At 41.7% G+C, this 20895-nt stretch overlaps 1 protein-coding gene across 4 annotated transcripts in view; it reads left to right on the top strand.

The window, feature by feature from the left end:
• Positions 1 to 20895, top strand: part of LOC141196869 (phosphatidylinositol 3,4,5-trisphosphate 3-phosphatase TPTE2-like) — a 70035-nt gene that overhangs the window by 21952 nt on the left and 27188 nt on the right. For all 4 annotated transcript variants that reach the window (XM_073662605.1, XM_073662608.1, XM_073662604.1 and 1 more), the window contains 7 exons: positions 6431 to 6505; positions 8823 to 8870; positions 11333 to 11494; positions 13546 to 13665; positions 15082 to 15181; positions 19849 to 19912; positions 20682 to 20746. In XM_073662605.1, the coding sequence (XP_073518706.1) occupies positions 6431 to 6505; positions 8823 to 8870; positions 11333 to 11494; positions 13546 to 13665; positions 15082 to 15181; positions 19849 to 19912; positions 20682 to 20746 (634 nt within the window). The remainder of the gene's footprint in view (positions 1 to 6430; positions 6506 to 8822; positions 8871 to 11332; positions 11495 to 13545; positions 13666 to 15081; positions 15182 to 19848; positions 19913 to 20681; positions 20747 to 20895) is intronic.

Raw genomic sequence — 20895 nt, 5'->3', positions numbered from 1 at the left:
TGATAGGTTGGGTTCTGACTACTGTTCAGTAACCAAATAGAAAAGATAAATTATAGTCTATGACAGTTAAAGAAGAGTGATCCACACATATGCACGGTCAGCTCAACAATTTGTCTAATGTTATATGCAACCAGTTTTGGATTTCCAAATGGAAGTCAGGAGTCACTTGTTAACCTGTTAACTTGCAATTTTGGGAATACCTCTTTATCTCCTATTAATAGGATAGGGGATAATTTGCTGATTGCTGTTGGTCCCAATGCTGTGTCCCTCCAGCAATCCTGAGAATAAGGCTCTAGAACATTATCCCCTTAACCCCCGAGGGTGGTTTGCACGTTAATGACCAGGCCAATTTTTACAATTCTGACCACTGTCATTTTATGAGGTAATTACTCTGGAACGCTTCAACGTATTCCCCTGATTCTGAGATTGTTTTTTCGTGACATATTGTACTTCATGATTGTGGTAACATTTCTTCAATATCACTTGCGTTTATTTGTGAAAAAAAACGGAAATTTGGCGAAAATTTTGAAAATTTTGCAATTTCCAAACTTTGAATTTTTATGCCCTTAAATCAGAGAGATATGTCACACAAAATACTTAATAAATAACATTTCCCACATGTCTACTTTACATTAGCACAATTTTGGAACCAAAATTTTTTTTGTTAGGGAGCTAAAAGGGTTAAAAGTTGACCAGCAGTTTCTCATTTTTCCAACAAAATTTACAAAACCATTTTTTTAGGGACCACATCACATTTGAAGTCACTTTGAGAGGTCTTTATGACAGAAAATACCCAAAAGTGACACCATTCTAAAAACTGCATCCCTCAAGGTACTCAAAACCACATTCAAGAACTTTATTAACCCTTCAGGTGCTTCACAGGAATTTTTGGAATGTGGAAGAAAAAAATGAACATTTAACTTTTTTTCACAATAATGTTACTTTAGACCCATTTTTTTTTATTTTCACAGGGGTAACAAGAAAAAATGGACCCCAAAATTTGTTGTGCAATTTCCCCTGGGCACGCAGATACCCCATATGTGGGGAAAAACCACTGTTTGGGCGCACGGCAGGGATCGGAAGGGAAGGAGCGCCATTTGAATTTTTGATTGCGTTTGGAGAGCCCCTGTGTGCCCAAACAAATGGGGTCACTTGTGGGGGAGCTCCAATGTTTGGGCACACAGGGGCTCTACAAACGCAACATGGTGTCCACTAACAATTTGAGCCGATTTTCCATTCAATTTGTTAGCGGACACCATGTTGCATTTGTAGAGTCCCTGTGTGCCCAAACATTGGAGCTCCCCCACAATTGACCCAATTTTGGAAACTAGACCCCCCAAGGCACCTATCTAGATGCATAGTGAGCAGTTGGAACCCCCAGGTGCTTCACAAATTGATTCGTAAAAATGAAAAAGTGGAAAAAAAAATACTTTTCCATTTTTACGAATCAATTTGTGAAGCACCTAGGGGTTCCAAGTGCTCACTATGCATCTAGATAGCTGCTTTGGGGGGTCTAGTTTCCAAAATGGGGTCACTTGTGGGGGAGCTCCAATGTTTAGGCACGCAGGGGCTCTCCAAACGCAACATGGCGTCCGCTAACAATTTGAGCCGATTTTCCATTCAATTTGTTAGCGGACACCATGTCGCGTTTGGAGAGCCCCTGATGTGCCTAAACAGTGGAGCTCCCCCACAAGTGATCCCATTTTGGAAACTATATCCCTCAAGGATTTTATTAAGATGTATAGTGAACATTTTGAACCCAGAGGTACGACACAGAATTTGATAAAATTAGGTCATCATATTGAATAAGTTGTCATTAGTCTTGAGCGCAAGTGCTCGCTACTTGAGTTTGCATCGGGTACTCAGGTATGCACCATACACTGCGTGTGCTCGAGTGACATGCTCGAGTCCCTGCCCCGCATGTTTCACGGTTATTAGACACCCAAAAAAAACCATGCGGGGATCGCTCGTGCATGGCAGGCAATCCCCGCAAAGTTTTTTTGGCCGCGAAGCATATGGGGCGGAGACTCGAGCATGTCACTCAAATACCCACGATACTCCATGCATACCCGAGCACCCGATGCAAACTCAAGTAGCGAGCACTTGCGCTCAACACTAGTCGCCATATCGTCATCTTTTTTTCTTTCTTTAGAAAAAAATCCCAACCCCATCACAACCCTAACCCCAAACCCAGCCCTAACCCTAGCCCTAACCCTAGCCCAACCCTAACCCGAGAGTTTATTTTTTACGCCGTTCCTCGTGCGGTATAAGTGATTAGACGACTTTATTCTTCGGGTCGGTGCGATTACAGTGATACCAGAATCATATCGGGTTTTTATGACTGACAGCTGTCACACACTAAAAGACGCATTTTTTGTAAAATCTAGTTTTTGCATCGCCATATTTTGAGAGCTATAATTTTTCCAGATTTTGGCAGACAGTCATGTGACGGCTTGTTTTTTGCGGGATGAGTTGACATTGTTATTGGTGCCATTTTCAGGCACGTGACATTTTTTGATCGCTTTCTATTCCGATTTTTGGGAGGCAGAATAAACAAAAAAACAACAATTCAGGAATTGTTTTTTTTTTTTTTTTTTTATTCTGTTCCGCGTGTGGTAAAATTGATAAGGCAGCTTTATTCTTCGGGTCAGTACGTTTACAGCGGTACCACATTTATATCGTTTTTCTATGTTTTGCACTTTTACATAATAAAAGCAATTTTATAGAAAAAATTATTTTTTAGCATAGCTTTATTCTGAGAGCTATAACTTTTTTATTTTTCGGCTGATGGAGCTGTATGGTGGCTTGTTTTTTGTGGGACGAGATAACGTTTTCAGCGGTACCATTTTTATTTTTCGGCTGATGGAGCTGTATGGTGGCTTGTTTTTTGCGGGACGAGATGACGTTTTCAGCGGTACCATTTTTATTTATATTCGTCTTTTTGATCGCGTGTTATTCCAATTTTTGTTTGGCGGTATGATGATAAAGCATTGTTTTTTGCTTCCTTTTTTTTTTTTTTTTTACCGTGTTCACTGAAGGGGTTAACTAGTGGGACAGTTTTATAGGTCAGGTTGTTCCGGACGCGGCGATACCAAATATGTGTACTTTTATTGTTTTGGTTTTTTTATAATAATATTTATTGATGGGTACATTATATTTTTATTTTTGGTGGATTATTTTTTTTATTTTTTTTTTTATATTTTTACAATTTTTTTTTTTTTTTCACTTTCTGACAGTTTTTACACTTTTTTACTCTGTCCCACTCTGGGACTTTCACTTTTTTTATTCTGATCGCCTGCATGGCACAGGAATGCAGCACCATCCCTGTGCCATGCAGGCTGTCAGCGCTGGACAGGGAGAAGATAGTTTGGAGATGCACTGCGCTTGTCCAAACAATCTTCCTGTTGTCTGGTGACCTGGATGTTGTCATGACGACATCGGGTCGTCATGGCAACATCGTGGAAGCCACGGCAGACAGCGCTGGAGGATGGAAGAGGAGGTGAGTATCTGCGATCACCTCCCCTTGCCACCGCAATGCTGCGATCGACTTCGATCGCAGCATTGCGGGGGTTAATGTGCTGGGAGCGGTGCAGGACCGCTCCCTGCACATAGTATCAGGTGTCAGCTGTGACAATCAGCTGACACTCGGCGGCGATCGCGCCCGCACCGCCTGTGTGCGCGCGCGATCGCGATGACGTACTAATACGGGTCTGGCTCTTAAGTCCCAGGGCACAGACGCGTATTAGTACGTCTAATGTTGTTAAGAGGTTAAAGGGGTTTTCCCACAAACAAAAGTTAATTTTAATCAATAGATCTTGGAATAATAACTTACAGAATTGGATGTGATTAAATAAAATATTCCTGTGCTGAGATAATCTTATAAATGTGCCCCTGCTGAGTAATGGCTGTGTCTGACCGTGCAGGAACATGGTCTGATCATACCACATCTCCTGGGCAGGGGGGAGAGTGTACAGATATTTCAGCAGGGGATCACAGCTAATTCTTTCTTTAAAGTAAAACATTGTTTAAAAACAGGCAGGGAAATGCTTTACCTCACAAAAAGAATCAGCTGCAATCCCCTGCTGTATTGTCTGTATACTCTTTTGCGTCTTCCCTGCCCAGGAGCTGTTGTATGATCAGACCATGTCCCTGCACGGTCAGACACAGCCATTACACAGTACACAGCAGGGGCACATTTATAAGATTATCTCAGCACAGGAACATTTTTTTTAAACTCATCCAATTTTGGAAGTTATTATTATTCCAAGATCAATTGATTTAAATTAGCTTTTGCTAGTGGGAAAACCCCTTTAAGAAGGGGTTGTACATACATACGCTCCAAATATAGTCTTATGGAATTGCTGGAAAAAGTCCAATACTTTGCTCAACTATTCCCAGCAGTCTGAATGTCAATGAATAATGTGAAGACCAAACATGTGTACCTACGCGACAATCAATCATTCTGCAGAGCAATGTTCTTGGGGTCCTGGAGTCAGGTTTTCAGGATTGCAGAGGGTCCCAGTGGTCAAGATTAGAGAGGAGCGAATCCAAGCTTAAAATTTAAGGTTTGTACCGGACAGTTAGTGTCCAGTGCTAAATATTGAACATGGACTTCTTCCGGAAGTCCGTTTTAATATTCGGTGTTCCAGGGGAAGTCCGGAGAGAGAGAATATTTTTCCAGCTCCAAAGTTCGGATCACCATTATTTTAAACGGGGTTCAGGTTCAGATTCAAGTTCGGGTACAGTTCTGATACCTGAACTGAACTTTGGAGTAAAGTTCAGTTGAGGTACCAGAACCCTAGCTTCCACGGGTCCGCTCATCCCTAGTCAGGATCTTACGATAGTGGATGGATGTGGAATAACTTCCAATTTTGGGAAAATCCCTTCAAGTAGCCTCATTTTCACATTTGTCTATATCAAGTGATAGAAAAGAAAAAGGTCTTATGTACCGTGTTAGCCAGTTTTGTTAGCCATTAAAAGGTATCATAACTACTGAGAGCACAACAATCTTATGTCAGTTGAAATTATTATTTAATCTATATTAAATAACTAAACATATAGAAAGAAGAAATTCTTTGTTCTGAGACTTACTAAATAATTTGCTGTTAGATATACAAAATAGTTTACAAAGTTTTATATACATGAGAGGATCAATCATGAAGGCTAACAAAAAATATCCCCTAAAATCAGTATATATTCAAATTATTAAAAAACACCCCTATGCAAACACAATACAACAAAGATAAAACAAATTCAAAGAGTCCTATGACAACGATTAAGAAGTAAACAATAATGGTAGTTATCCCACGGTGAGGAATAATATATGTCAATATGGTAATAATAAGTTTGTCATATAAGCATCAGTATTATAACTGCTTCTTCAATATACCCAAGATATTTATTGCCCTAAGTAAAAAAACAATTCCAATAGCAGGAGACTAGTGTTGAGCAAGCGTGCTCGTTTAACCCTTTAAACGAGCACGCTCGGGTGCTCGCCAAGTATTTGCGGCGTGCTCGGCATCTATGTTTGAGCCGCTGCAGCTGCATGTGTCGCGGCTGTTAGACAGCTGTGACACATAAAGGGATTGCCTGTTTGTTAGGCAATACCTGCATGTGTCACAGCTGTCTAACAGCTGTGAAACATGCAGCCGTGGTGGCTCAAACATAGATGCTGAGCACACCGAAACTACTTGGCGAGCACCCGAGCGTGCTCGTTTAAAGGGTTAAACGAGCACGCTTGCTCAACACTAAAGGAGACCAATTCAAAAAATATTTGAATCAAGGGATAACAGTATAATATCTATATTCCTAAATTGACCCTAGGCTTGTCTCCTGCCTAGACCGCTGAGGTTGGCACCCTAAGTATAAAACGCAAGATGGCGCCCCAGCTCATCGGTGGCTGTCCCTACTTCACCCTAGTTTAAGGTCTCTGTAAACCAATTAATATAGTAAACAAAGTGCAATGTATCTACAGACAAAGATCCAGCTCAAAGATAAATAACCAATAAATATACTCTTGTCAATATATCCATACAAAATTATAGAAGGACATATTATAACTACTTATCAAGAGAAAAACTACAAAGTAGCAAACGTGTCATATCAATACTTCCCCAATCCACATGATGCCTACAGTAGTATCCATTAGTCTATATGGAAGTGCCTCATAGAATTACTTATACTTTCAAAAATATGAATAAAAAGCAGACAAGTGCCATATTAATAGTTATCAGTCCACATGATGCCTTTAGTGGTATCCATAAATCTATATTGAAGGGTCTCGACGCGTTTCTGCTTTGAGATATAGGTTCATCAGGAGGCCATATCAGAAGAGAAGTACCCTATAGGAGTAGATGTATTGTTGATAAATTAATAAGTCATTATTATTATTATTATTATTAATACTATTTCTGCCCTTCATGTAAAATAGGTGTAAAAAAACAGAAGAGAAGGTGCAGATTGATGATGGGAAGAATGAAACAGAGGAGCCGGCAACATGGAGCAGGTAGGTGTTGACTGACTGTAAAGAGCCTTTGACTACACTTCTATATACATCATATATTATATATTCACACGTTTTATTATAAGAGTTCCTTGTAACACAAGCATGATAAATGATATATGTGACGGGCTGAATGTGACAGATATCCATTTCAGAGCGTCCTGGGTGAAGGCATTAGTATTATTAGTTTATTTATATAGATGGCAGCGTGCAGGAAATGTGGTGACAAAACGACACATCCGGCCTTGTTTATTAGGCCTTTATAATGGTAAAACTGTCCTTGTTACCTGTAGCAACCAATCACAGTGCAGCTTTCATTTTTCCACAGGAGACTATGAAATAAAAGTTGGGTTCTTATTGGTTGCTATTGGCAATAAGTGCAGAAACACAAATGGTGCAAATATATCATAACCAATGGCTGGTTGGGTTCAGACAGCCTTATTTCATGGGTCTTATACGGACCGCAATGCCCGGATTGACGGCTGGTCTCCTGCCCCGAACCCATAATATCATTATATACAGGTGCTTCTCACAAAATTAGAATATCATCAAAAAGTAAAATTTTTTTCAGTTCTTCAATTCAAAACGTGAAATTCATATATTATATAGAGTCATTACAAACAGAGTGATCTATTATATAGAGTCATTACAAACAGAGTGATCTATTTCAAGTGTTTATTTCGGTTAATGTTGATGATTATGGCTTACAGCCAATGAAAACACAAAAGTCATTATCTCAGTAAATTAGACTAATTAACAAAAAACACCTGCGAAGGCTTCCTAAGCGTTTAAAAAGGTCCCTTAGTGTGTTTCAGTAGGCTCCACAATCATGGGGAAGGCAGTCATTGACACACTCCACAAGGAGGATAAGCCACAAAAGGTCATTGCTAAAGAAGCTGACTGTTCACAGAGTGCTGTATCCAAGCAGATTAATGGAAAGTTGAGTGGAAGGAAAAAGTGTGGTAGAAAAAGGTGCACAAGCAACCGGGATAACTGCAGCTTTGAAAGGATTGTTAAGAAAAGGCCATTCAAAAATTTGGGGGATATTCACAAGGAGTGGACTGCTGCTGGAGTCATTGCTTCAAGAGCCACCACACACAGACGTATCCAGGACATGGGCTACAAGTGTCGCATTCCTTGTGTCCAGCCCCTCATGATCAATAGAAAACGCCAGAAGCTTCTTACCTGGGCCAAGGAGAAAAAGACCCGGACTGTTGCTCAGTGGTTCAAGGTGTTGTTTTCAGATGAAAGTACATTTTGCATTTCATTTGGAAATCAAGGTCCCAGAGTCTGGAGGAAGAGTGGAGAGGCCACAATCCAAGCTGCTTGAGGTCTAGTGTGAAGTTTCCACAATCAGTAATGGTTTGGGGAGCCATGTCATCTTCTGGTGTAGGTCCACTGTGTTTTATCAAGACCAAAGTCAGCGCAGCCGTCTACCAGGAAATTTTAGAGCACTTCATGCTTCTCTCTGCCGACAAGCTATTGGGAGATGGAAATGTCATTCTCCAGCAAGACTTGGCACCTGTCCACACTGCCAAAAGTACCAATACCTGGTTTACAAACAACAGTATCACTGTGCTTGATTGGCCAGAAAACTCGCCTGACCTTAACCCCATAGAGAATCTATGGGGTATTGTCAAGAGGAAGATGAGAGACACCAGACCCAACAATGCAGACGAGCAGAAGACTGCTATCAAAGCAACCTGGGCTTCCATAACACCTCAGCAGTGCCACAGGCTGATCACCTCCATGCCACGCCGCATTGATGCAGTAATTGATGCAAAAGGAGCCTGACCAAGTATTGAGTGCATTTACTGAACATACATTTCAGTAGGCCAACATTTCAGATTTTAAAAACATTTCTCAAGCTGTTGTTATAAAGTATTCTAATTTACTGAGATAATGACTTTTCTCAAATAAACACTTGAAATAGATCACTCTGTTTACAATGACTCTATATAATATATGAGTTTCACTTTTTGTAATGAAGAACTGAAATAAATTAACTTTTTGATGATATTCTAATTTTGTGAGAAGCACCTGTACCTATGAGACAGCGGTCAGTCCAGGCATGGTGGTCCATATGCGAACAGTGAAATGTTATCATTATCTATTCTTAAAAAAAAAAAAAAAATGTGATGTTAAAAGTAACTTCAATGTTTCATTCCTTATGTTATATATATGTTAGTGCAGCCTGTTGTTCTCTTATATGGGGCGCACAAAGGTCCTACATGGTTATATCATGCCGTACATAGAGAAGTATTTGTCTTAGATTTATGTTTTTTTTTGTTTTTTATTTTATTTGTTTCTTGATTTTTAGCAAGCTGAAGAAACTGATTGCTCCTATTGTCACATCATTTGGATTCAGGTAACTGATTTTCTATATTTGCTGAAAGTTATGTAAATGAAATTAAAAATAATAATTAAGTAAAAAAATTATGCTTCCAGAGTGGAGATCTTGGCAATCCATTGTTAGTGCAGTGATACGATACACAGACTATAAGCTGATCTGGGTCTCTCAGTGATGGGACCTTCCGCCAGATCCTATTTTTCACTAAAGGAGCTCAGATCTCCGCTGATTAACCCAAAAGCCTCATTCAGACGTCCATGATTTTTCTTGTACTTAAAAACACGGACCGTTGTTCATCAGTGTTTTGGATTCAAAACGACAACTCATACCGCAAAAAACAAACAAACACCAAGCTCTTGTGTAGCAAAAAAAAAAGTTATGATTTTTAGAAAAAGGAGAAGAAAAGCAAAAAAACAAAAAATGCCCAGTCCTTCAGGGGTTAAATCCATTTTTAGATATGGCAATATCTGACTTGTGATGAAAGGACAAGATAAAAGTTCAGTTACACATTTAACATAAATCATAATATCAGCACATGTTTGTTCAATGCGGACAAATACCAAGAAGGAGTCTGTCCTTATTCCTGGTTCAGCTTCAGCCGCACTAGACAACATTTTGCCAGTGAGGGAAATATTTTAGTTTACAAAACAGATGAAACGTAGACTTAGGTGGAGCAGAGATTTCCATGACAGCGATGAAGAACAACATTTAAAGTACTTTGAAGTTTCCTGTATTGATGTTTATATTGTGGTGACTTGAAAATAAGATAAATTTCTATGATTTAATTTAGTTTTGTAGTTTGGACAGATATCGACGTAGTTACTCTGAGTAATATGTATGTCAACTAGCAAGCATTCCAGGCTACCTACCTACCTATCTCTAAGATCCTATCCTAATATGTAGTAGGTGTAATAATAATATTAGCAAATATCTCCAATTAAAAATGTAATATAGTTCTTAAGATTCGCTGTGTCACACCATGTGCAGGGCATTGCAGTAGCTTAGGTATCCATAGTTATGACCACTCATATAGTGACAGTTAGCTTTTAGTGACCGTAACCATGGATACCTAAGCTACTGCAATGCCCTGCACATGGGGTAAGCGACATAGCGAATCTGAAGAACTATACTACATTTCTAATTGGAGGTATTTGCTAATATTATTATTATTATTATTAAACCTACTACATATTGGGATAGGATCTTGGACATGGAAATACCCCTTTAACTCGACTGAACCCCCGTAGATTGATGAGTTCAGGCGACAGCCTGTGCAAGTGGGCGCTATCTGACCGATGGTCGGGAGAGATGTCAGGCACGCACGTCTGATTTCTGACTGCTGATCGCATTGTTCTCCCTGAGATAAGCAGTCAGCCGACGTGTTGGGAGTGTATGGGTGTGTTGGCTGAGATGGCTGTTGGACAAATGATCAGCTCAAGAACTGTTCGGCCAACAGCCATGTAATATGTGTAGCCAACCTAAAGCCCCCCATACACTTTCTGTCATGTAAAATAGGTGAGCTGGTACTCAGTCTCCCCGGGTGCAGGGCCGGCTCTCCACTGTTGCTCTGTTCTCTGTGTTTTGGCTGCTGCAGTGACGTCATGTCAACACAGCACATCACCGCTGCAGCCGATCACTGAGCTCAGCAGCTCGTACTGTATACATTGGAAGAGCAGCATGAACAAGCATTTGGCAGACAACTACTGAAAGTGTGTAGCATCTTAAAGGGGTTACTAAAGACTTAGATATTGCTGACCTATCTGTAGAATATCAGATGGGAGTGGGTCCACTTCTTGACGCCACCATCGATCAGCTGTTGCAGCACCTGCAGAAATACACAGTTAGATAGCCAGAACAGCACAGCTCCACACACTGTGTAATGGCCGTTCTCAGCTAGTGACGCTCAGATTACACTCACTTTAATAGGAGCTGAGCTGCAGGACCCAATAATGGCCACTACACAGCGTATGGCGCTGTGCTGTTCTGACTATATAAACTGGGTACATTTGGCTGCAGCGAGAGCTACAAGCAGCAAATCAATGGAGGGAGGGCTGAGTGTCAGATATTGAGGACTATTAGCCCCTAGACAACCCCTTGCCCAAACTCATTACTAATTATTTGCAGACTTTTATATTGGCAGGTCCACCTACATTTGATGAGATTTACTAAGATTCTGGAGATTTCTAACGGTCATGCACATAAGATAAAACAAGTATTGATAAAATAATCATGATCAGCCAATGATCTGCAGATAAATAGTTTGTAAATCCACCCCTGAGTGATTTCACCTACATTAATGGGTCATGAGTCATCAGATAAGAGACCCCTATACGTCTCTCCTGCTTTTGGCTCTCTCACAAAATACTTTTATTTGAAAAATTAGTCAATGGGGTTATATTCGAAGCATGAACCATTGACAGATATCTATTGATCAGATTTGATGACATCACCAGCGCTTAGATATCTTGTTTTTATTCCAGGGTATTCGGGGTTCTTCTCATCTTCGTGGATTTTGTGTTTGTAATTGTGGATCTCTCTGTTATGGACAAAAGCAAAGAGACAGCAGCCATCATATCCGGCATTTCCTTATCTATTTCCCTCTTCTTCCTGATTGACGTTCTGCTACACATTTTTGTGGAAGGGTACGTGACAAATACCTATCATTTTTGGTATATGGTAAAACTGAATAGTGATAATGTAATGAACGCATGCTGACATTCATCACTTTATTGAAAAAGTGTATATACCAACTTGATGGTAAATATGGTACTGTATACATCTGATCATTCAGTTAAAGTATTATTGTGAGCATCTCTCTATATAAATGGCTCAGAGCTAGAGATATGTTACTAAAAACACCATTAATTACCTATTCAAACCCCCAGCACTCCAGTGCTGGGGCTTCAGCTGTCTTTGCTGGTCCTGCAGCGATGACATCACGTCTAGTATTCACATGACCACTGCAGCCAATCACTGTGTTAAGCAGACACATGTTATACATGTGTAGCACCCTGAGGACTCGGCTGCTACAGGGGTATTACACCTCAAGCCAGAGGTGTGGTATTCCACTCCCGGGTAAGGATGGAGTGTGGAACTGAGCTAGTTAGCTGCATACACTACATACATCCCATTTCCGGGGGACAGATCGACGGTACTCCCACCAGTTTATGTGCAGGTACGATAGTGTCTGTCCCTGGCTGGAGTGGGAGGGGGGTGGAACATCCCAGTAGTGTAGGGGCAGATAGGGGGAGCAGTCTGGGTAAAGCTAGGAGCTCATTGGGTGCTGGTCACCTGAGCTCACACATAGAGGGAGTATATAAGGTGGGCACCATCTTAGATCAGGGTCAGTCTGTCAGAGTGTAACCTGAGGAGCAGAGCAGAGAAGCTCAGCCAGAAGGGCTGACAGGGAGTTGTGGTTCCGGCTGGGCCCAGCTCCAAGGCCAAGAGAGAGAGAGGAGTCAGAAGGACCCAGAGAGAAGGAGAAGGAACCCCAAGACCCCAGAATACAAGCAACAGGGTGAAGGGTTGGCACCTAGGGTACCGGATCCCAAGCTGGCAGAGAGAAAAGCACACCTTAGCCAGAGACCGGAGGTCGTGGGCAGGATCTGCCACGACCCTCACCAAATCCACCAGGAAGGCAGACCAAGTATAGGGTCAGGGAACCCAGAGGAGGTGTACCCACCAAGAGACCCGAGGGAGCCGGACATAGGTGGATCCCTGGTGAGAACGGCCAGAAGAGAGGGAAAGTCAGACAGGAGCTCAGGACCACGCTCCAGAATTACTTGGGGGTTGGCCGAGTCCAGGACCTGGTGGACGCAGCACGGCTCGGGTGGTCGCTTCAGGCCAGAGTGACCATAAGAACACCCGTAAGTAAAAACCCCTGAACTGCACAGCCCGACTCTGAGTCTTCTTGCTGAATCATCCTGCACCTTCACTACCACCATCCTCTACACCTGACCCCCTGAGGCTATACCCCTCCCGTTGGGGGTTATACTATCAGAAGCTGCACACACACCACCAGCCTCAGCGGACCCTGCTGCAGCGGCGGCCGTATTGACCGCAAATCAACGGGTGGCGTAGTCGACACTAAAGAACATCCAGCAACATCTGTAGGACTGCCACACACTGAGCTTGACACCCTGGGCACGGACCGGGTCACCGCCACTCGGAGACTACAACCCCCATCTGATCCGGCTCCGGGTATCCCCCAAACAGCACTGGCCCAGGGGGCGCGTCACATGCAGAGGTCCATTGAGTGTCAGCAGTGGTCACAAGAATGCTAAATATAATCAGAACAAGCAGGGACTACTGCAGTGGCTTCTATAGAGCATAGGGGATTGAATAGGTAAGTACCGTAATAGTTATTTATTATGTTATAACACATTTCTAGCTTTCACCCAGTTTTGTGAAAATTCTGAACAAAGCATTTAACTATTACAAAGAATGAAATGAAGGACGACAGTGGTGGTTATTATTAGGAAGGTGTTATAGGTCTCTATGAATTATTTAGATGATGACCTGCAGTGACTTTTTCCATTTCCTCGTATTTCTCCATTGTTCCTGGCGCTGATCACGTATCAGGCTCATTGTCCAGCGCTCTTCTCTCTCCAGCTCTTCGTCTTATGACAAGGTCATGTGCTGATGTGATTTACTCCATTAACTCTTTTTTTGTGTTCCCATATTTGTCTTCCAGATTTCAGAAGTACTTTAGTGCTAAGCTGAACATCTTTGATGCTGCAATTGTTGTGGTCACTCTCATAGTAACGCTGATATACACATTCACAGATTTCAGTGGAGCAACAAATATTCCAAGGTATAACGTTATTTTCTGATGTATCTTTTAATCTGAAGAAATAACTTGTTTAGCAAGGTACAAAGTGCCGCTATAAAGATTTAGTGTTGTTATTTTCCAGCTGTACAACTATCATAGATTAGTATTGTGTGTACAGTCTATTCAGTGGGACTATTTCGTAGCTAGCGCATGTGCTAGAAGGGTTTTCTGAATTTGTTGGGCTGATCTGGACTGACAAATTCATGAACTGATGGGTCTGGATTTTTCCATTATAAGTGAGAAACAGACAAAAGAACTGAAAGTCAGAAGCTTAGGTTTGATAACTGATAACCATATGCCCCCAGCTCTGGATCCACCTATATGTACTTGTCACGCTGGGTATGGGGAGAACCCAGCGTATAGCAGCAGGAAAAGGGGAGAGTGCACTACAAGTAGGGAAAGGGGGAGTGGAGACCCCTAAACAGCTCAAACGACAAACCCTGTTTCCCCTATGGATCCTATATAGGTTCTGCACCTATCGCTGAGCAGGAAACCTGGCCCTAGCTAACCCTAAGGCTAGGCCCTAGGTGGGGAGGGGGGAGAGGTCAGCACTAGTCAGCCCCAATGCAAATTAAAGTACACAAAAGGGAAACTAACAAGGGAATACACTTAGCTTCAAGATGACACCTGAGAGCACACGGCAACAATCCACGTGGAGCTCCAAGAAAATTCTAGCCGACTACTAGAATTCCAGGCCTGAATAGATAAGAATCACTCTATCAACAGCAACTCTCTGGAGAAACTAAGTGTATTTAAGGATACAGCAAGGGCGTGCTAATTATCAGCAGAAGGTGAGGATCACCGCTGGGTCCTAAACGTAGAATCCCCAAGCGAGGTGAGAATCACCGCTGTGTCTTAGAGGGACCTCCTTCTACCTGTGACATGCGTATCACAATGTAACTAATCAGAAGAGGCGCCGGGATGTTGTATGTAAGTGGTGGTTCGCCGGGCTCTAGCATGGCAGCCTCGGGACAAGGGTTCTGCGACTCGTTTTGCTCAAATCTAGTGGTCAACGTTGGTATTCTCAATAGGGAGTGAGGAAAAAAGCTTCTCCGGCAGCAAATTATCTTCCATTAAAACAAAAACATTGAGCATGCCAAGATCCCACAATGCAATCCTTCCTCTTATATGTGGACATTTAATGGGCTGCCTGTCATATCAAAATTCAGCCAATATTCAAGTAATAAATATGGCCACATTCAGAAAAATTTGCGTATCCTTACTTTCAATTATTAAAACATTGCACCTTTGTTCTTTTAATCAATGGGTAAAGGAAGGACGACCGCTGATTCGCTTCTACAATGTGTTTAAGTTAATATTTAGAGTAATTGATTACACCATACAAAATGCATGCAAATATGCACCTATTAATTATTCAAATGTCTTTTTCTCCCCTAGGCTGGTAAACTTTTTCCGAGCCTTGAGAATAATTATCCTCGTCAGAATATTCCGTCTGGCTTCTCAGAAAAAACAGCTTGAAAAGGTGACTCGTAGAATGGTGAGTAACATGTTACTTGGTTTCATAGTAATTCAATTTTATTAGTTCACTATGATGTAGTCACTGTCACCTGTTCTTGGATCAGATGATCTATTCATATAAAAGTTACACAGAAATCTAATCAAACTCATAACTTTGGCAGCACTGGCGCCGATTATTGTCTGTGCTGCGAATGGTAATTATTCACCCAAGGAGTCATGTGGCAAAAAATATTATGGTGGAATTGATTAAATTCCTGCAAACATTTGTTGTATGGTAAGTGCAGGATCAAGTATTGTTTTCTCTAATGCTTTGTTTGGATAAGTCTATGTTCCCACGATGAGTATTTGGTGAGTTTTTGATATTGCAGATTTTCTGCATCATTTCTGCATCTATTAAGTAAGTTGAGTTACATGCAGTTTTTACCGCAGATTTTCCGCATCTAATGCAAGTATTTGGGAAAAATCTGCACATAAAACTCACATAAAGAGAAACTGACATGTTGTGGAATCGAAACACGCACCACGGGTCAATTTACACTGAGTAAAAAAAAAAAAGCACAGTGGGCATGAGATCTCTATAAATCCCATCCACTTTGCAGCCTCAAATACTCACCAAAAACTCATCTTGGGCACACAGCCTAAAAGAGTCTTATTATTTTATGGAGAACCCATTGCTGCTCCTGACATGCTTGTATGACTGATTAATTATTTTTGTGGGGGACACATTAAGTATTTGCTTAAAGAGAAGCTCTCACCTCTAAAAACGCTATTTACCAGCAGATTTAGTAGTAAGTAGCATTTAAATCATGTCTGGCTTCCTTACTTGAGCAGCGGCTACAGGGAGAAATGAAGTTTTACTCTCCTTGCAGCCGCACATTTCCAGTCATTGGGGCAGCGCATGGAGCAGTTGCAGTCACCGCTCACTACACAGTATACATGATGTAATCGCTCTATGACACATTGATTGACAGTCTGCTCTGCAGCGTATGTGTCAGGGAGCAGGGGGAGTGATTACAGCCACGCTCACTGTATACTGAACAGTGACTGTAACTCAGGGATGTCAAACTCAAATGCACAGAGGGCCAAAATTAAAAGCTTGGACAAAGTCACTGGATAATCTTGATATTTAAAAGAATGTCTACAATTGAGGACGTTTTTCCTTATCATCAGATACAATGAACTTTTTCGTATGGAAACAAACTTAAAGGGGTTGTCCCATGAACAAATTACATTTTAATTAATAGATGTTAGAATAAAATATTGGAATAATATGTTAAGTAAGAGCAATAAAAAGCATATGGCCCAATGGCCTAATTTAAATATGTAATAACAAAGGATAAAAAACCTTGAATAATACAATAATAAAGTATGATGCCAATAAAAGTGCCCCTAAACACAGTATGATACTCCCACAGTGAATTCCTCCACATTACCCTCCACACACACGGTATGATGACCCTACTGTACACTTCCTTCCTCAATCCACCCCGACAAAGAATTGCGAACCCCATCTCAGTATGATTCTCAGCAGAAGATTGACACCATCAGACAAAGCTTTTGCCTAAAGTCCACACAACCCCTCCTCATATCTACTCAACCTTCCTCCTTCAAACCCCACTTTTCCACCATTACAGAAGGTCAAGTCTCCTCTTTACTCTCCAAATCACAACTCACCACCTGCAAACTTGACCCAATCCCATCCCTCCTCATCCCTAACCTTACCACAGTCTTCATCCCAACCCTAACCCACCTCTTCAACCTGTCACTAACAACCGGTGTCTTCCCCTCATATTTCAAACATGCCGCAATCACACCCATCCTCAAAAAGCCCTCCCTTGACTCATCCTCTCTGACTAGCTACCGCCCCATATCACTTCTCCCCTTTGCCTCAAAACTACTAGAACAACATGTCCACATTGAACTGTCCTCCCACCTCTCATCCTGTTCCCTCTTCGACCGCCTGTAATCTGGCTTCCGACTGCATCACTCGACTGAAACTGCCCTGACCAAAGTCACCAATGACCTACTAAACGCCAAATCCAAGTGACACTACTCCATCCTCCTCCTTCTGGACCTGTCATCTACCTTCGACACAGTGGACCATTCCCTCTTACTACATATTCTCTCATCTCTTGGCATCACGGACTTGGCCCTATCTTGGATCTCCTCATACTTAACAGACAGGACATTCAACGTCTCCCACTCACGCACCACCTCGTCATCTCGTCCCCTATCTGTCGGTGTCCCCCAAGGTTCAGTTCTAGGACCTCTGCTCTTCTCCATCTACACCTTTTGGCCTGGGACAGCTCATAGAGTCTCACGGCTTTCAGTATCACCTCTATGCTGATGATACACAGATCTACCTCTCTGGACCCGATATCTCCTCCTTACTAACCAAAATCCCACAATGTCTGTCCGCCATCTCATCCTTCTTCTCTGCCAGATTTCTAAACCTCAACATGGATAAAACAGAGTTCATCATCTTTCCACCCTCTCATTCATATCCCCCATCTGACCTATCCATCAACGTCAATGGCTGTTCACTCTCCCCAGTCCCACAAGCTCGCTGCCTTGGAGTAACCCTGGACTCTGATCTCTCCTTTAAACCACATATCCAAGCCCTTTCCACTTCCTGCCGACTCCAACTCAAAAATATCTCCCGGACCCGTGCATTCCTCAGCAAAGACTCTGCAAAAACACTAGTGCACGCCCTCATCATCTCCCGCCTCGACTACTGCAACCTCCTGCTCTGTGGCCTCCCTTCCAACACTCTTGCGCCTCTCCAATCTATCCTAAACTCTGCTGCTCGACTAATCCACCTGTCCCCCCGCTATTCCCCGGCCTCCCCCCTCTGTCAATCCCTTCACTGGCTCCCCATTGCCCAGAGAATCCAGTTCAAAACCCTAACCATGGCATACAAAGCCATCCACAACCTGTCTCCTCCATACATCTGTGACCTAGTCTCCCGGTACTTGCCTGCATTCAACCTCCGATCCTCACAAGATCTCCTTCTCTACTCCCCTCTTATCTCCTCTTCCCACAATCGTATACAAGATTTTTCCCGTGCATCCCCCCTACTCTGGAACTCTGTACCCCAACACATCAGACTCTCGCCTACCATGGAAGCCTTCAAAAGAAACCTGAAGACCTACCTCTTCCGACAAGCCTACAACCTGCAGTAACCACCGCTCCACCACATCACTGCATGACCTCCTCTACCCCCACCTACTGTATCCTCACCCATCCCTTGTAGAATGTGAGCCCTCGCGGGCAGGGTCCTCGCTCCTCCTGTACCAGTCGCTGACTCGTTTTGTTAAGATTATGTAAATGTTTTTGCTATGTATATCCCTATCACATGTGAAGCGCCATGGAATAAATGGCGCTATAATAATAAATAATAATAATAATTCTCCAACTGTAATTCGCACACAACCCTCCATACAGTATAATGGCCCCAAAAAGTGCTCCATACAGTATAATGGGTATAATGGGCCCTACATTGCCTTCCATACAGTATAACGATCCCACATAGTGCTTCATACAGTATAATGACCCCACATAGTGCTCCATACAGTATAATGGCTCCACAAAGTGCTCAATACAGTATAATGATCCCACATAGTGCTCAATACAGTATAATGATGCCACATAATGCTCCATACAGTAGAATGGCCACAAAAAAGTGCTCCATACTGAATAATGGCCCCACATAGTACTAGATACAGTGTAATAGCCCCACATAATGCTCCATACAGTATAATGGCCCCACATAGTCCTCCATACAGTATAATGGCCCCATATGATGCTCCGTACAGTATAATAACCCCACATAGTCCTCCATACAGTATAATGGCCCCACATAATGCTCCATACAGTATAATGACCCCACATAGTCCTCCATACAGTATAATGGCCCCACATAGTGCTCCATACAGTATAATGGCCCCACATAATGCTCCATACAGTATAATAGGTCCCACATTAAAAAAATAAATAAATACTCACCTTTGATCGTTCCTCCCGCTGCTCCGGTCTTTTCGTGGTGTTTTCAGATCCTCTGCACATCTCGGTACAGCGGGCGCGTTGTAATGAGACGTCAGACGCAGAGGGGAGATGATGGGAGAGGGTGCATCCATCATTGCTTTGCAACTGTATCGGCATCTAGGATGCTGATATACTTGAAAGTGCGATGCCAGACGGGGGACCAGTTGCGGGCCAAATATACTCAGGGAACACGCCCGGCGTCACGAGCCACGTATACTCACCCTGCGGGCCAGAGTTTGACATATGTGCTATAACTGCTCTCTGCACCGCCTCAATGACTGGAAGTGAGTGACTTCGAGGAGAATAAAGCTTAATTTTCTCCCTGTAGCCACTACTCCAGTGAAGCAGCCAGGCATGATTTAAATGCTATTTAGTTAAATGCCGTTTTTGGAGCTCACACTAATGTATAACTCGGACCAATGTTATTCAGTGAGGCAGTGCAGATCTGTGTATTTTTTCACAGCTGTATGCGGAACGCTGCAATTTCACTGCAAAATCGTACAGTGCGAGAAAAAAAATCTCATGCCATACGGACCATTAGAGTGGCACCCAATTTTTTCTGAGATCTTACATCAGGATAGACTCTTAGACAGGATAGAAAGTCATATATTAATTTCAATAGTAAAATGTGTTCTTTTGCAGGTCTCTGAAAACAAAAGAAGATATCAGAAAGATGGATTTGACCTGGACCTCACTTATATCACTGGTGGGTGGCACAGCTCGTAGACTATAGAATATTATAAATATTCATAAGTATAAAACTTGGAATATTAATTATGAATCCCAGTAATAACACCGATCACCTAATAAGATAATGCATGTTTCTACACCCTGTAATCATTCTGGTAGATGCTCAGCCATGATGCTTCCTTCAGAACTCAAAAAAGCACAGTTAAACCTTCACCTATTAAATTACTTACTGTGTCTATTTTTTATATTTATATTTTAAATGTAAAGATTTTTTTTTATTTTTCAAGAAAAAAAAGAAATGTATTAATAAAATACATACAATAACAAAAACATAAAATATAATACAATATTAGATACGAAACTGACAACTGTGACTCTGTCATCTGCCAGATAATCTGTTGAAATTTTGTTCGTCCATGTTGGATTGTTGCAAAGTAAAATCAGTCTGCAGTATAGTCTCAAGGACAATTGTTTTCTATTATGATCACTTCATGTACTAGCACTAGTACTTCATGCTACACTAGCATACATGTACTAAGCAAAAAGCCTAAAGAAGAAAGCTGTAACCATAGGCTGTTTATCCCCAGTGCAAAATGTGCAGTGTATAATATGGATGACTTCCTATAGGACATTTAGCCCACTTTAGACACTAGGTTAGATAAATTTAAATTTTATTAAGTGCATAGAACAGTAACAGACAAATCAATCATCTATAAGTAGTAATGTCATATTTGTAGAATCTATTTAGTTAATAATATTGTGTATTTCCTTTTTTGTGTTTGTAGACAGGATAATTGCTATGTCATTCCCATCATCTGGAAAACAGTCCTTTTATCGGAATCCTATAAAGGTAAAGTCTTCACTGATACATTTAATACCTTGTTTAAAACCAGTTATTCCCATTCCAGTCTTTCCAAGCCATGTCTTGAGTGTTTCTCTTAGAGAATGCTAAAGATTTGTTTCTAGAGTGAAATGAAGTAAATTAAGACATTAGATTAA

This window comes from Phyllobates terribilis, unplaced genomic scaffold, assembly GCF_046119375.1.
Source record: "Phyllobates terribilis strain yellow unplaced genomic scaffold, ASM4611937v1 Scaffold_2__4_contigs__length_985480577, whole genome shotgun sequence".
Classification (NCBI taxonomy): Eukaryota; Metazoa; Chordata; class Amphibia; order Anura; family Dendrobatidae; genus Phyllobates; species Phyllobates terribilis.
The sequence above is the reverse complement of the archived record's forward strand: the minus strand, read 5'-3'. Positions and strand labels throughout refer to the sequence as shown.